General features: G+C 38.4%; 1 protein-coding gene across 16 annotated transcripts in view; it reads right to left on the bottom strand.

The window, feature by feature from the left end:
- The window catches only part of MRTFB (myocardin related transcription factor B), a 256408-nt gene that overhangs the window by 68719 nt on the left and 169274 nt on the right, over positions 1 to 18415 (bottom strand). Inside the window, exon 1 of one of the 16 annotated variants that reach the window (XM_014866338.3) lies at positions 640 to 1575. The exons of 13 other annotated variants lie outside the window; for them this stretch is intronic. In XM_014866338.3, coding sequence (XP_014721824.2) covers positions 640 to 760 — 121 coding nt within the window. In that variant the 5' untranslated portion in view covers positions 761 to 1575. Of the gene's footprint in view, positions 1 to 639; positions 1576 to 18415 lie in introns of those variants that run through there. 2 more of the 16 variants (XM_014866336.3, XM_070484905.1) reach the window with 2 other exon arrangements.

Consider the following 18415-nt stretch of genomic DNA (forward strand, 5'->3'; position numbering starts at 1 on the left):
GTGATGGACCTGTGCAGTGGCCACTAACAATAATTGACAGCATTCTTAAGCTTATTCTTTGCTTTGTTAAAAAAATCACAAAACTATGCAGTGTGCTTTTAAAAACTGTAAAACAAAATAAAATGATGCAGTGTGTATTATAACCAATTAAACCAATCATTTAAAGACTAAGAAAGAGCCAGCTACCTTCCTGGTTTTAAACAAGACAAACCATAAACATTAACTGGAGAAAATTAATTTTCCTGGAATTATGTTCACAGACCTAAAAGAAACAGTGTTTTGAATAATATTGAAAAGGAAATGGCCTCTCCTAAGGTGGGAGGGGGGCAAAAAAACTGGAGAACATGAGAAAATCTACAAAACGAACCTAGAAGGATTTTCCTGAAATGAAGATTGGCTTTGCAAGTCCCTTTCCTGTATTAATTATTGCAAAATGCCTAGCGGTCTATCAGTTAATGAATCGTTAGAAAGAGCTACCAAGAACAGCACTGAGCTTTCATTTCAGGGAACTTAGAACGTGTAAGGACGTCAGTGAACAGAGAGAGCAGACACACGGCATGGTAAGCAGACAGACACGCTCAGCCTGGCTGACGGCAATATGAATTTGGCAGTTTTGCCCCTGTCCACAGACAAACTGACCTTCCTTGAGACTTTTCTGGTTGCTCCCCTCAAGGCATTCCTTTTCTTTTAAAGGTTCCAAATCCCCAGCAGTTAAAATCTCTGGGAAGCCCTGTTGCTGCTTCTTGGAGCTGTCGATCATGGTGAGAGGCTTCTGGAGACAGGCAGCATCAAGCAGGAGAAAAGCTCAAATAGCCGAACAGCAGAGGCCGGCGCGCTCAGAACGCTCTGGTCCCTGGGTCCTGGGCGCCTCCTCACAATACCCCAATCACTGGGCAATCACGTCTTTAAGCAGCTGAAGGCAGCCATTACCCTTTAGTTCCCAGCTTGACCTGCAATACACTCATGCTGCAGGAAGCCCTAAACTCTCCCACATTGGGAGGCAGAGCCACGGAGGCACGATGCTGAAATCCCACCCCTTTTCCCAGCCAGCCCCCTTTCGCTTGCCATTCCAGCTTCCCCCGCGCCGGGTACTTCAATCTGCAGTTTGATGGTCCGAATCATCTGACAAACACTGAGTCAAGCAGTTAAAAATAAATCCTCTAGTTGTTAAAAGAGAAGACTTTGCTGATACCTAAGAAGACAAATTGCTGCCTGTGGTCTCTCTCCCCCTCTCTATAAACACAGCCGCAGGCTGTGGAAATACTTTCTATCAGCCAGACAAGCACATTCATTACTCATTAAGTTCTCCAGCTAAACAAATGGCAGTCTAGGGCATCCGAAGGAAGCGGGTCTTATCTCAGCAGAGGCACCACACTGAATAAACATGCTACCAGCATATCTGGATAAAAACAGAGGCATTTCACTACCAAAGTTCTTTTATGGTGTGCTTTTATGCTGCGTCCGGCCCTCCCTGGCAAAGCCAGCGCTCTTTGTAATAGGGAAATGTACTGTAATTGCAGCTTTCTGCCTTCGCCAATTCAGACCAGAGCAGCAGTTTTCCTTTGAGCCACTAGTCGGCTTTTCAAGAGAGCTAACATCGCCATGATTGTTCTAAGGAAAAATCTCCTCCCACGTATTAAAAGCAGAGACACCGAGAGCTTATATTTCATAACAGATTCAACCAGCGACCAGCCCAAGTTTAATTTCACATGAGTTACCAACAATGGGTACCTCTCCTGCAAGTCACAGACTGCTGCCCACTAGACACAAGGCACGCTGCTCGAAGGAAACCTGTAGGTACGGCGATTGCAGGCAAACGTGGAGATGAGCCTGTTTTCACATACACCAAACATATTCTATCATCTATAGCTGTAACCAAAAGAATCTGACTTTTTTTTTCAATGGTTCAAAGTATGCTCCTTCGCAAAGAGCTCCCATAAAGCTCACTGGAGGTTTTAAGAGCAGTGGAGTGAATCCTCTTCCATGAGAGATCTATTTTGTTCACTTTTTTCTAACCAACATCTAGCAGAGTGCCTGGAATATTAGGAGTTCTCAATAAATACTTGTTGCATGACTGAGTGAATGCATTAAAGCAGAAGATAGTGCGACAGGAAAAAGTCTTTTGATAACACCCAGAGTTCTAAAGAAGTCCTAGATCAATGACCAAGAGTGACTAATTTTAGATGAACAATTTTCTCTTTAAAAGAAAATATACACATACATTTTGAATGTGCATCTGACATGATCCTTCTGTGGGATAAAGAAAGGATTACATTTTTATAGCCAGAAAAATCAATATTCGCTTCAATATTTAAACACAGATGGGAACTAGACAAAGATTCTGTCCTTTGTCCCTGGTTCCAAGGCTGGTGTGCACTAAACCCGCGCTGTGCTAGAAAGATAGCTATCTACCCTTCTCCAGCGTCTCTTGAGAATGGGATTACACAACACATGACATGCTTCCTGTCGACTGGCATTCCTTCTGAAGCAATTTAAGCCCATCGTTGGTAGTCTAGACCTCTGCAGGAACAAGCAGCAACAAGCTTATCACACTTCTCAAAAACGTCCTCAAAAGCTCTGCTACTATTTCTAATCCTAACGCCTTTATCCTTCTAAATTCACTGTTCTGCACCTTTAAAGGAGTAAGAAAATAACCATCATTGTTTTAGGACATTCTTCAGGTCAGTCACTTTATTAGAAGTTTTGTGAAGTTTATCTCAGTTAACCCCCCAACAGCCCTTTATGGTTGCTATGATGATTTGTACATTATAGACATTTCAAGGTGAAGACCAAAGTCACTGAGCGTCTAAGTGGCAGGTCTGGAATTTAACCAGTCTTAGTTCTCCAAAGGCCAAGTCTTTTTCTATTGCATTACAATGCCTGCCGTCTTCTAGAATATGCTCCATTTCCAGGCTTTAGTTTGATCTTGGGACAGGTTTAACAGCAGAGGCCATAAATTTTATAGCCTCCTAGTAATTCTACTCCTAGTGAGGGAGAAGGAAGCCAATATAATCATACTAGGGTTCTTTTATGAAAGCATTAACTTTTCCTGAAATAGTAACAGCAGCAGCCAACTTTAGTGCTCCCAAGGCGCCACAGTCTAAGTGTTTTTCATGTATTATCTCATTTATCCTGTTGACAGACCTGTGAGTTCAACAGTATTATCCCGATTTACAGATGAGAAAACTGAGGCTAGAGAGATCAAATACCTTGTCAGAGGTCACACATAAGCGGTGGCCAGGATTCCAAACAGGCGGCTTGGCTCCAGGGCCTCCATTCTTAATTACTTTGCAAAAAGAACAGCAAAAACAATAAACTGCAACATTCTCTTTTTCAGGAGGTTGTTTTTAAAATCCTGCCCAACTGCTTTTAGGCCACAAGTTTAGAAACTGAGTACGTACACAGCTATACCGGCCACTTTAAAATTCTTCACGGCTTTGTGTGTGTGTGTGTGTGTGTTGAGTGGGTTAAAAAATAAAACAATTCTCTTTTAAAGATCCTCTGTAAGCTTATTATTCTTGTATCTGATAAACATCAAAAATCGCAATAAGGAAACACACTGTCCTGCTGTAAGTTTATATAAAAAGTCTTGTCTCTATAGTTTTGAAAGGAAACAATAACTTTAGTGGTGAATATGCCTCAAAGAACATTTATTTTGCTATTTTTAAAAATTTGAAATAATTTCAAATTCACAGAGCTTTTTTTCCCTGAACCATCTGTGAGTAAGCTCTGACATGATACCTCTTTACCCTAAATGCTCTGGTGTGTAATTCCTACAAACAAGGATAAAATACCCATATAACCACAAAATAGCCATCAACATAAGGAAATTAACAAGGATATACCACTACTGTCTAATCCACAGACTCTATTCAAGTGCCACCAATTCTCCTAACAATACCCTTTATAGCGAAAGGATCCAAACCAGGATCATATATGGCATTGAGTTATCAAGTCTCTTTAGTTTTCTTCCATCTTAAATAGTTCCTCCGTCTTTCCTGACTTTTCTTTCCTTGAATTTTGAAGTTCAGAGGCCGGTTATTTTGTAGTATTACCCTCCATCTGAGTTTGTCTGATGTGGCTCTGTGACTAGATTCAGGTTTTGGCAGGAATACCACAGAAGTAATGATGCATTCTTTGCATCCTGTCAGGTGGTGCACAAATTCAATTTGTCTCATAACTGATGACGTTTATTTTGATTAATTACGACCGTACTGGCTAGGTTTCCTCAATGTAAAGTTAGCTTTCTTCTTTGTAATTAAGTATTTTGTTGGGCTGAATTACTCATTACTATGATGATTGCCAAATGGTGATTTTGAAAATTCTGTCATTCCTTCTCCATTTATTAGTGGCACATCCTACTGTAAGAAAAAGAATTCTCTTTATCTGGTTTATGTTATCAATTTATATCAGCATGGACTCATGGATTCCTATTTTATTCAATGAGTTATAACATGCTCCTATCAGTATGTATTTTGATGCTCAAATTATTCCAGATTTGGCCAGTGGGAGTCCCTTCAAGCTGGCTTCAGTTTCTTATTGTCATGACCCCATCATTCTTTGAGCACTTTCTTGCATTCTGACACAAGATGTTCCAAACTCATCTTTTAGTTTTCCTGCTCTGTTGAGAAACCAAGGTCCGAATGCTAGGTGTACTCATTACTATTAGGGTGTCACTGTTCCCAGGTCTTCTCCATAGACAGAGTTAAGGAATATGCCTGTGAGTTTATACACATACACACATATTTACGTCTCTCTATATTAATAGATGTAAGTATAGATCTGTATTTAAGTATGTACACATATGTTTATTCATATAAATTGAAAACCATTAGTTCAATTCCAATCCATGCCATAGGTATTCTCATTTTCTCTCTTTTCTGTGTTTGTAACCCCCTTCTCCTACAGTGAGAATCTTGCCTCCTCCCATGGTCTCTGCCACCCCCTCATGGATACCCTGTTCACACATTACTGTCACTGCTGTAGCCAAACCGTAGGCAGACGTCTCCTCCCCCGACACGGGCTCTGAAGCCCTCCTCCGGACTGCTGCCCCCACTTTCAGGGCAGCTGCCTTGCTCAGCCCCACATACTGTCTTTTGGATTGAACTCGGGATGGAGGAGGGAGGAGACCTGCCTTCTCTCCGAGTAAGAGAAGCCCACAGTTGTCACACGAACTGCTTTCCGGTAGGTCTGCCCGTGTCCTTATGGTATGTGCCACATCATCTTCAGTGTCATTTGGCTCTATCGTCATGAGTAACATTTAATTTCAAATGATAGGCGATTAAAGTCACTTTGGCTAAGATAAATCTGCTTCCACAGTGTTTGTGTGTACACACACTCAAAAGAGCTGTTTTAGTGTGAAAGAGAGTACCATAAATCAAGTCAGTTTTCCCACTATCCCAAGCGCAGATATTTAATAAGCGTGAGAAAAACTGCATGACTTGGAGACTAGGACCATCCGAGAAAGGCTTCAGGGAATCAGAACAGAAACAAACACGGCTCAAGGGACCTACGCGAAAACTTGGCAGAGTCAATACATGCTTACAAAACTGCTGATAAAAAAGATTATCGTTGTGATGATGCTCTACTTCAAGAAGGAAAAATCTGAGAACATTGCCAGCTGAGCAATGTTTCACCAATGTAAAAACATTCAAAAGTAATGAAGAAAATAATTAGTAACAATGCATGGAGATTGCTAAATATTGAGCCTTCTCTTGTAGAGAAGAATGCAACTTCTCTTGTAGCATTCTTTTTTTTTTTTTTTTTTGAGGAAGATTAGCCCTGAGCTAACTACTGCCAATCCTCCTCTTTTTGCTGAGGAAGACTGGCCCTGAGCTAACATCCATGCCCATCTTCCTCTACTTTATATGTGGGACGCCTACCACAGCATGGCTTTTGCCATGTATGCAACCGGGATCTGAACTGGTGAACCCCGGGCCGCTGAGAAGCAGAATGTGCGCACTGAACCGCTGTACAGGCCGGCCCCTCTTGCAGCATTCTTGACACTATGATTTACAGAAGATTCTCTTGAGAGAAGATATCCTTTTCTTTCCATCTTCCACATCTTGGTACTTTGTAACAGGTCCTCAAGCAGCCTTTCACTGAAGCAATGCAGGTACACTTTGGGGCTTCCCTCACACACTTCCTTCCGAGCCACAGTGTTACAAAATTTACGTAGACATAGTCAATTAGATTGGATGCATTTAGGGAGGAAAACTTCAGTCTAGGTTACACCTAAATTTTTTCCCTAAGGGTAACATATTTTTATTTATTTATTTGAGGAAGATCAGCCCTGAGCTAACATCTGCCGCCAATCCTCCTCTTTTTGCTGAGGAAGACTGGCCCTGAGCTAACATCCATGCCCATCTTCCTCTACTTTATATGTGGGACACCTGCCACAGCATGGCTTGACAAGCAATGCCATGTCCACACCTGGGATCCGAACCGGTGAACCCTGGGCTGCCGAAGCAGAACGTGCGAACTTAACTGGTGTGCCCCTGGGCCGGCCCTAAGTACTATATTTTTAATAAAATAGCTATTTGATCCTTTTCTCCCTTTCAGCATGAAAAAGTCCACTTTAAAAATATTATAGCTTTAGATAATTACTAAATGATTATGGTAAATATGAATAATTCAATAATTATTCAGCCCAATTTAATAATCCTGATAACTTAAAATATGTGCATTTTACAAAGGACAATTAAAGAGTGTTATCTCTGAAATCAGACAGTGTATCTTTGAAGTCCTTCATTTTGATCACTTTTTACACACATGGATGTCAGAGGTACAGTACTTGAGATGTAAATAGATTAACAAACTAGTCCCTACAGAAACCACTGTTTCATGAGGAGACATTTTTCCGACATTTCTAAGATAAGATTTTGAAAGAATATCAATGATTTGAGCAATTAAGTATTGTCGCGTCACCGAGCACTAACAACAGGGCAAAACAGCCTAAAGAATTGGTTTGTAATTTGTGCTTCTTACAGTCTTTCAATTTAGAACACCGACAACTGGCACAGAGGGCACCACGCCTTGTGCTGCTGTATCCTCTCTGAAGAGGTGAGCTGCAAGTCTGGCAAGGTTTCTCAGACTGGAACTTTCCCACTGATGGTTTGCTGACTGACCTCTGCTAGCCTGAGAGAAGAGGACTTCGTGTGGGGTGGGGCACATGGCAGGTGAGGCAGAGGGTACGTTTCACAGCTCATTCCCAGTCAGGTCATCAGGTCATGGCGGCATCACTCAGTTGAAGAGTTCTGACTGTGTAAGTGGTGCCATTTGTCTCCTCCTGCCCAAATCTCTAGTGTGGATAATCAAGAGATGACAGAATACACTTTATCAGCTTTAAAAAAGTCACTCAAGTCCTTTTTCTACTTCTCAGCTTTCCAGTTACTCATAAACAGAAATCCAGACAACTGGCTGGAAGAGTTACAACCGAGAGCTTTCCTTGGATTACACATCTTCAGAGCAGTCTTCCTCGGACTCTGAGTTACAGAATTAAGGGAGAATGAACTGACTGCAGCTGTGAAGCTTTAGTACCGATAGAAGGGGAGGAGTGAAAGTCAAGACGTCAGATCCTAGCAAAGACTGGCAGGCACACGTTAGTCATGATTGGCGAGATGTTGAGGTCAGTACCAGCAATGACAAGAAACTGTCCACAATAGTGTCCCTCAACCTTTCTTACATCATTGTCCAGATCTCCCGACCCTTTTCTACATAATTATTTTCCTAATCATTTTCCATGAAATCCTTTTTTTGCTTTTTTTTAAAGATTGGCCCTGAGCTAACATCTAGTGCCAATCTTCAATTTTTTTTTTCCTTCTTCTCCCCAAAACCCCTCAGTATAGAGTTGTATATTCTAGTTGAAGGTCCTTCTAGTTCTGGTATGTGGGATGCCACCTCAGCATGGCCTGAGAAGTGGTGCTAGGTCTTTGCCCAGGATTCAAACCAGCAAAACCCTGGGCTGCTGAAGCAGAGCACACGAACTTAACCACTTGGCCACGGGGCTGGCCCCTCTATGAAAGCTTAAGACCACTGATTTACTATTTATCTTTTTATATGCTGTATGTATATCTGTGCCTTATACATAAAAAGAACGAGTTCTTTGCCCAACCCCCAAGCACCAATTTTTGCCCCTGTTAAGAATATTCAATCTACAAGAGGGAAAGCCAATGTTTCCTATTTTATTGAGAAAGAAATAGTAAGATAATAAGAGTGAACGGTATGTAGGAAACCCTCAATGAGAAGATAACAAGTGTTCACCATCTGTGAGAATGAGTTTTAGATCACAAGTAAATTTAGCATATCTTTTGAGAATCTTGAAAAGCTTTTAATCCTTAGCAGCTCTGAGGGATGAGAAACATGTACTGATACTTGTTTTATTTAAAAAAAAATAAAAATAAAAAAAGAAACTGCAGTTCAAATATGAAATGATGTGTTTTCAAATCGCTCTGCTGGTGAACACACATCTTTAATCCCCATTTTCTGTCTCTAACTTTTTTTCACCAAAAGCAAAAGCCTATGGTTTTTTCCTTTTTACTAAATTTATATGTGATTTTCACACGGAAGTATTAAGAAAAATCCGCAATTTAACTTCAGGGGGATGACAGACAGATTTATGAAGTTAGGAGGCGGGACAGTTTTGTAGAAGGACCGTGACTTTTAAGGTCACACAGGATTTGGTTGTCGAGATCTATGGGATCTTGGGAATGGCAACGTCTCTGTGTAGCGACTGCCTCATCTGTAGAATGCAACAGTAATATTATAAAAATCAGGAAAATGCATATGAAACACCCAGCACAGGTATCACAGTCACTCCCCAAACGGTGGAGTCTGTTAGGACTCATTTCTGGAATGATCTCCCCAGTCTGTTATCCTCCATAGCTGCATGTTTGCCAGGTTTGAGGTTTTTCTGGCAAAAAACACACACACAGACCGGCACACTAACCACAGCACCACACGCACATGCCACATTTTCCAACCACAGCGGGGTGGAGATAAAATTCACCGTTTTTTGGTCTCGCACTTCATATCTTCTGTGTCTTCCTACTACTTGAGATTTCACTTAACTGGCATAATGAAGTAGAAAAACTGACCCAGGTGACTAATCACGGACAAGTGGTCAGCCAGAGGGTCTGAGAATTGGGTGGAAGAAACATTAGGACATAATCTCAGGAATCTAAGGATGTATTCTTGGATGAATTCTTTATGAAAATTAAAAAATTTATGTTTTCATTTTGTTGATCTTGAAAAAAATCAAGTATTGCCATATGAGAATGAAAAGCAGAGAGAGCTGACATTGTGATCATGACATACTCAAGCCCAGAGAAGGCAAAATCACACACAGCCTGCAGTAGTTTGAAGAGAGAAAAGGGTTGGGAGAAATGAGTTGTCATAGCACGTGGCCGAACAGGCTCTGGGCCTGTGCCAAAGCAGCGAGCGCCACTGTCAGATGTCCAGCAGCAGTCACAGTTATGCAAAAATGCATCATGTCACAGCAAATTAATATTGATTTAATTTTGTTTTGTTGATTTTTGTAAATAATATGCAAAAGCGTTTCTGTTTTGTAGTTGTGTAAGTGCTACTAAGCACAAGGAGTTTATACTTCATTTATGGTTGTACATATTTCAGCAATATTATACAAGTAAAAATTAAGTCATCTACTATTTTTTTCAAAGGGTCTGTGTAGTTCCTAAGTTTATGAAACACTACCTCACTGTACAAAACAAACGGAGAGGGGGACCCATTTCCTCTGCTGCTTGGCCTTCACAACATTATTGTGAGGTGGGAATTAAATATTTGCTTTTGTTTACCTAATCTGACTGGGCATCTCACTTTGCTATCCTGGGAGTCATGACAAAGGTGGAGATAACACCAAGCATGGCTTGAGAAATTAAGGAGGCCAGACGACTACTCCAATCTATATAAAATCACTTCACGCCCTCACACATGCTCCAAAATGTTTCCTTGATCTCTTATTGACTCTCCTTTGAATCAACTGTGCCACTGTCCCAAAGCACTTCCATTTTCCTCAAGACCACACTCTATTACCACCCTCCTACCTTTTTCAGCAGTTGGGGCGCCTAGATTTACTAATATTGAAGGTCTTCAGACACAAGCTGCACTCCACCTTCCCATTCCCATTCTACTTGCTGTCTTTGAGGAAGAAGTGATCTTTTTTCTCGCCCAGGGGAATCCAGCCACTTTGTTTAGGACTGTAGTCCCCTCCTGCCTACTTACAAGACTGTGGTCAATAATTTATACTTCTCCACCGTGTGGAGGATCCTTTGTACCTGACGAGATATTTGCATTTCCCCTTGTACCCCTCTCTTTCCCAACCTCCTAAGATTTTGACTATTTCTAAACACTCTTCCTTATTAATCTCATTCTTTGCACTGGCATCAACCATTAACTCTAAACACCCAACACTGCACACACAAACACACACACTCTACCTCTGGATCACACACTGCTTGCTTTCTAAACAGCAGTTTCTAAATGAGTTTTCCTCTGCAGTTAAGATATCCTTGATTTTAAGATTATATGCTAAACTCAGGTCTAAATCGTCTATAATTTTATAAGATAGGCTTTGTTTGATTTTAATGGGAAAATGAAGATTAAAAAAAAGGCAAGTGAAAGGCTAGCCTAAACCTCCGCTTGGTCTGGCTCCAGACAAGGCACTAAAAACCAATCCGCGCTGTCTTACTTGTCTCTGCAGTCCCAATACCTGGGACACCATCACTGCTCAATTAATGTTGCCTAAGTGAATCAACAAATGTCACTCGACTGATGGAAACTCATCGGGGCCCCTCCCCTACCTACCTAATTCTGCCTATATTTCGTAGCTTGGTATTCCAAGCCCTCAACGCTTCGTCTCCCATCCTGCTGAGGAGCATTATTAACCCCTGACACGTTCCCTAAGCTTCAGCTAAAGCGAACTGCTTAGTATCCCCTAATATGCTCTGAGTTTTCCTTGTCTTTGCTCAAGTTTTATCTTCTGCCTGAAACTTCCTACTTCTGATCTCTGCTCATGGAAACTGTACTCAAGCAATCTTCAAGAACTAGTTCCAGTACCAGTCTCTTTCAGCAGTTTTCTAGGATGTCTCTCAACACCCCTAAAGAGTCAGGCCTTTTTCTCCTGCATGCTCTGAACGCTCATGATAGCTGTCATGGGAGGACTCACTATTCTGTGAATGATAATGAAGACGATGGCGATGCTGGGATATGTCACCTACTGTGTACTATAGCACTATCTTTATGCATGGTGCTAAGTGCTTTACGGATACTCACTCAGTTTACTCTTCTCAAGAACTCCATCTACTACTATCTCCATTTTATAATGAGGCCCTGAGAGGTTAAGTAACTTGTCCAGCTACTCTTAAGGAGTAGAAGATGGAGTCTTAACCAAGCAGTATGGGTTCAGTCTACTAGCTTTTCTCGGTGGATTCTATGAGAGAACTAAGCCCTAATGCCCAAAGGTGTCCAGTGTATAGAATGAATGAACTTCTCTACTATGTCATCCTTGGGATAATTGAGCAAAGTCACTCTAGTCACATTTGTAGGGATATTTTTTGCAGAACCTTGACTGAGAAAGGCTGGACGCTTTTAACTACTCCTCTGTGCTTTCTCTCAACACTTGTCTGGATACTTTTCCTGGATTTCATATTCCTGATATTCCTTCCTTATCTTAATGAATTTCAGAATCTCCAAAAGCTGGAAGTGCACCTCATTCATCTTTTTATTTCCTATGAGATCTATTCCAGTGTTTTAATCATGTTCACATGGTTAAGTTTCTCTTTAATTAAGTAAATTCTTATATTCAGTAGTCCAGGCTAGACGATAAGCATCTTCCTTATAATAAACTAGCAACTAAAACTACCTGTTATATTTTTTTGGTTGTGTCTGACACAGAAATCTATATTACTGAGGTATAAAGACAATAAATACATCCATTTAAAGCATATAATTTGGTGAGCTGTGATGGAGGTATATACTTGTGAAGCCATGGTCACCCTTGAGATATAGAATATTGTCATCATTCCCAAAAGTTTCTTCTTCCTCCTCTGCAGTACATCCTTCTGCCACACACCCAGCCCTAGGTAATCACTGATCTGCTTTCTATCACTAAAGATCAATTCGCCTTTTCTAGAATTTGAAGTAAATGGAATCATACTGTATACAGTCTTTTGCGTTTGAATTCTTTCACTAAGCATAATGATTGTGAGGTTCATCCATGTTGCTGCATATACCAGGAGTTGGTTCTTTCCTATTACCAAGTAGTAATCCATTGTACAAACAGACCACATTTTGTTTATCCATTCATGATTGACGGACATTTGGGTAGCTTCTAGTTTTGAGCTAATATGAACAGTCCATTATAAACATTTATGTATAAACCTTTGTGTAAATATTTATACTCCTTTCTTTTGTGTAAGGGCTTGGTTATTTGGTAGATGTATGCTTAGCTTTCAAAGAAACTATGGTTTCTTCAACAGAACTTTACAGGCAGGCTTATTTGTAATAGCCAGAAACTGCAAATAACCATCCACACATAGGTGAATGAATACCGCAGTCCTCCCTTATCCAGGGTTTCGCTTTCTGTGGTTTCAGTTACCCATGGTCAACTGTGGTCCAAAAATATTTATGGAAAATTCTCGAAATAAACAATTCATAAGTTTTAAATTGCATGCTGTTCTGTGAGTAGTGTGATGAAATCTTGCACCATCCTACTCCTTCCCGCCCGGACACAAATCATCCCTTTGTTCAGCATATCCACTACCCTCCTGTTAGTCAGTAGCTGTCTTGGTTAACAGATTACCTGTCACGGTATCTCATCACTTGTGTCCAAGTCACTCTTACTTTACTTAATAATGATTCCAAAGCGCAAGAGTAGTGACGCTGGCAATTCGGATATGCCCAAGAGAAGCTGTAAAGTGCTTCCTTTAAGTGAAAAGGTGAAAGTTTTTGACTTAATAAGGAAAGAAAAAATTGTATGCTGAGGTTGCTAAGATCTATGGTAACTTTTATTACAGTATATTGTTATAATTGTTCTATTTTATTATTAGTTACTGCTGTTAATCTCTTACTATAATAATAATTAAATTTTATCATAGGGATGCATGTTTAGGAAAAAACATAGTATATAGATGGTTTGGTACTATCCCCAATTTCAGGTATCCATCGGGAGTCTTGGAACATATCCCTGTGGGTAAGGAGGAAACTACTGTAAATAAATTTTGGTATATCCATACAATGGAATACTACTCATCAATAAAAAAGAATAACAATACAGCAATGTGGATAAATCTGAAAATAATTATGCAGAATGAAAGAAGCCAGACAAAAAAGTGCATGTATATCTATGATTTCGTTCATAAAACTTCTGGAAACTGCAAATTAATCTATAGTGACAGAAAGCAGATCAGTGGTTGCTGGGCGACTGTGGGGGAAAAAGGAATGGATTACAAAGGGGCATGAGAAAATTGTTAAGGGTGATGAAAATGTTATCTTGATTTTAGTGATGTCAAAATTCCTCAAGTTGAATACTTTAGATATGTGCGGTTTATTGTATGTCAATTATACTTCAATAAATTTGTTTTAAAAAAACCCCACAATGGTACTTGTGGGAACAGACAGAGAAATTCCTTTCTGTAATGTGATAACTTTGAAACCATCTCTACTATTCACAAAATTTAAATGCAATAGAAGATTATTTACCTGGGCATCTAAACTCTGAAAACAAATGAGCAGCAGAATTGCTCTAGGATCTTAAAAACAAACCAACCAACAAACCTTATCATTCAATAAAATAAATAAAATAAAATAAATCCCATGTGTAATAACTGAATAATTTCTCAAGTGCGCAGTGGTGGTGTGACTTGGTGAGCTATGACTGACGGGCCTGTACGATTCTGGTGGATGGCTAAGTGTTACAGATCAGGATGGTGAAGGGGTATTGATCGTGATACAGAAAACACAGAATTCAAGTGAAAACATTATAGGTGACAGAGAAGGATGTCTTTTAATGCTAAAAGCCATAATCAATAATGAGAATATAACAGCTATGAGTTTGCACCAAACAACATAACCTCTATCATAAAACAAAAAGAACAGGAAATGCAATGTGACAGGCAGAAACATGCAAATAATAGGAGACTTTAATCTGCCACTCTCAGTGCAAGACAGATGAAGTCGACAAAAAAGAAGTAAGGATATACACACAAGGCCAAAGCAGCATAATCAATATGGAGATCTTACAGATACATAGTAAGCTTTACACCTTCATGATAGAGAAGATATCTTCTCAAATATACACGGAATATTCAAAAAACAATCACATATTAGGTCACAAAGAAAACTTCAGTGAGTTCCATAAAATAAAAAAAAATTATAAACAACACTCTGATCTCAATGCAATAATACTAGAAATTATCAACAAAATAAAAAAACTAAAACAGCCTGTCTACCTGGATATTAATAACATCTTCTACTAATTCATAGAAAAGAGGGAAAATATAAACGGAAATGAAAGAAGTTCTAAAAAAAATAGGTTTTTTGGTATAATCAGAATCTATGGCATATATTTAAAGCAGTGATCAGAGAAAAATTCAAATTCATACGCCATTATATTGATAAAAATGAAAGAATGAAAATAAACTATGTGCTTCAGAGAAAAAAAGATTAAAAAAACACCAAACAAGAGCCTCGGTGACCCCTGGGGTGATATCATAAGGTCTATGTTATGTGCCATAGGAGTTCTGGAAGGAGGACAGAGAGAGAATGAGGCAGAAAACATACTTGCAAAAATAATGCCTGAAAATACCCCAAATTTGATGAAATATATAAATTTACAGATTCAAGAAAACAGGCAAACTTCAAGCAGGATAAACCCAAACACACAGAGAAATCAAGAGCCTTCAGATACACAAACAATAAGCAGTTAGACAATATAATAGTAGAAAAAAATCCCATTAATAATAGCAACAAAGATAAAAACTCATAATAAACTTAATAAGAAATGTGCAAAACTCCTGAAAAACACAGAAGTAGACTTGAACAAATAGAAAGACAGTTCTTGTTCTTGGATAGGATCATATTACATCATAAAGTTGTTGGTTTTCTGTAAGTAAATTCACAAATTTAATGAAATCTCAATAAAAATACCACCAAGCTTTTTAGTGAAGCTAAATAAGTTGATATGTAAGTTCATATGGAAAAAATAAAAATATCCAAAGCAAACCAGAAAAACACAGAAAAAAAATTGTCATGTAGGGGAAGGAGAAAGAGCCTTATTAGATAAAAATAAACTTCAAATGGATCAGGAATTAAAATGTTTAAAAAAAAAATCCCACTAATTTGAAAAGACATATGCACCCCTATGTTCACTGCATTATTATTCACAATAGCCAAGACTTGGAAAACAACGTAAGTGCCCACTGACGGATGAACAGATAAAGAAGACATAGTGTGTGTGTGTATACACACACACACACACACACACACACACACACACACACACACAATGGAATACTATTCAGCCATAAAAAAGGATGAAATCTTGCCATTTACAACAACATGGATGGACCTTGAGGTATTATGCCAAGTGAAATAAGTCCCAGGAGAAAGACAATTACTGTATGATTTCACTCATGTGGAAGATAAACACACAGACACAGATTGGTGGAAGAGGGGCAGGGATGGGGTAAAGAGGTAAAGGGGCACATTTGTACAGTGATGGTGATAGATGGAAACCAGACTCTTGGTGGGGAACGTGATATAGTCTGTACAGAAGGCAAAATATAATGACATACATCTGAAACGTATACAATGTTATAAGTCAGTGTTATGTTAATTAAAAAAAAAAATCAAACCATATGAGTACTCTAAGTAAATATTAATGGGATCCTTCTATAACCAAACATAGGGAAAAGTTTTCCCACTATGACTCCAAATCCAAATGCAATAAAAGAAAAGACTGATAAATTCTGGCCACGTTAAAAAAAAAAACAACATTGAAGAGGAAGGGCTAACTTCCCTAATATCCAAATAATTCTTTAAAAATTAAAAAGTTTAAAAACCTGACAGAGAAATGAACAGATAATTCACACTCTCCTCCAAAAAAAGATTCTGAAATGGCCCTTAAACATATGAAAAGATGTTCAATCTTAGTCATAGCTAGAGAAACGCAGTTAAAATTACATCAAAATACCAGATGGCAAAAATGTATGACAACACATTCTGTTGGTGAGGCTGTGGGGGAAATAAACATTCGCATACATTGTTGATTGGAAGGCAAACTGGTACAACCCTTTGGGAGAGGAATTCGGCAATAACTAACAAAACTAGAAATGCATTTACCTTGTGACCCAGCAATGCCATATCAAGGAATTTACCTGAGAGATACCCCTCCAATATTATAAAACGGTACATGCCAAAAGCTATTTACTGCAGCATTGTTTGTAATTGCAAAATACTGGAAACAACTTAAATACCCACACACAGGAGTGTGTCTTTAAAGTAGAATGTCATCCAATAAAAGTAAGGAATGATGGAATCAGAAAAATCACCACTTAGCAATTACCAGCATAATAACTATTTTGGGCAGGAATTACCAATGAATACTAAAACTATTTATACAGGTGAGAGTTTGATGAGGAACAGGATATTTTTATTGTGTCAAAATATGTCCTCACAATATACTTATTAATTATAAAGCTACAAAGGGAAAAATAGTAATTTTACAGTAGACAAACCTGGAAGACACCACCGTAACCAAGTGACAAAAGTTAACGTCACCAGTGATATCCTGTGCCTTCCTGATATGCTGCTCTGAGAAGACACAACAACACTTCTGTGATCTTCCTGCCAAAAGGGCATAACCGAATCTAATCAGGAGGAACCAAGAGATGAACACAAGTTGAGTGTCATTCCACAAAATAACTGACCTGTGTTTTTCAAAAATGTCTTAAAAACAAAAAAAGATAAGAAAAGAATAAGACTACAGAACTGTTCCATTTTAAAGGAGACTGAGAGACCTGACAGTTCAGTGCAACATGTGATCCTGAAGTGGAATGTGAAACAGGGAAAACATATTCTTATTTCTTTTGCTATAAAGGGTATTATAGAGACAACTGGCATGATTTGAATAAGTTCTGGGATTAGTAAATAGTATTGTATCAATGTTAACTACTGCGTTAAATAATTGTACTGTGGTCATATAAGAAAATATCCTTATTTTTAGGAAATGCACACTAAAGTGTCTCTAAGCTTACGGTAAAAAAGGCAACAAGTCTGCAGCCTCCTCTCAAATGTCCAGGGAAAAAACATTATGTCTAGATGTGGAAGGAGCGTGATAAAGCCAGTGTGATTAAGACATTAACATCAGGGGAATTTGGATGGAAGATATACAGGAATTCTTTGTACTATTTTTGCACGTTTCCTATAAATTAGAAACTATTTCAAAATAAAGTTTTAAAAAACAAACTGTACATTTTAGATCTGTGCACTTCAGTATGTACATAAAATGTAACTCAACTTTAAAAAATTTTAATGACAACAATTTTTCAAATAGATAAGAATGCTGTGAATACTGACAAACGCTGCTAATGAAAGTATAAACTGATATATTTCCAGAGAGCCACTGGAAAAAAAGAAACCAAAGAGAGGTCTAAACTCTTTGACCCTGTAATTCATATCTATGACTTTATTCTAAAGAAATATTCTGCGTTACATATAAATAAAATGATTTATCTGCAGTGCTGTCCATCTCAGCATTAACCATAGCAGCAAAGCCCAGGACATGATCTAAATGTTCTTCAAGAAGGGAGTGATTAAATTATGGCACATATATCACAATGATACATTGTACAGCCAATGAAATAATAGCTTCAAAACTGAAAAATAATTATTGGGTGCTTACAATGACCCAAAGTAGTAAAAAGTGACTTTGTTTTCAGAGGAATATTTAATAACATGGAAAAATGTTTACTATGAGGATGAGAGGAGAAAAGGAGGCTATAAAAATATATGTTCGGTATGGTTCCCATTTTGTTTTTCTAAAAATTATATGAATGAAAAAAAGATCAGGACAAAATACTCTGAGTGGTAGGACTTATAGTTTACTTACACGCTCTGCTTTTTATCTTTCTGAATTTTAAAGATGGTCTAAAATGAGCACATATTATATTTATGATGAAAAATAACTAAACCCTAATGAGATTTTTTCTATATTAAAAACTGTCTCCTCATAGTAACAGTAACACAGTAACAGAATTAAATGAACAGTAATTCATTTAAACAAATTTTAAGATATCATAATTCTAGATAAGCAAATTTATATCTCTACTCCAAAAAGAAGCAAGAAAGCCACTGAGAAAGTACTTAACAATTCTAAAGCTTTTCTCATGGATTTAAAATT

The sequence above is a fragment of the Equus asinus genome, chromosome 14 (assembly GCF_041296235.1).
Source record: "Equus asinus isolate D_3611 breed Donkey chromosome 14, EquAss-T2T_v2, whole genome shotgun sequence".
NCBI classification, from domain to species: domain Eukaryota; kingdom Metazoa; phylum Chordata; class Mammalia; order Perissodactyla; family Equidae; genus Equus; species Equus asinus.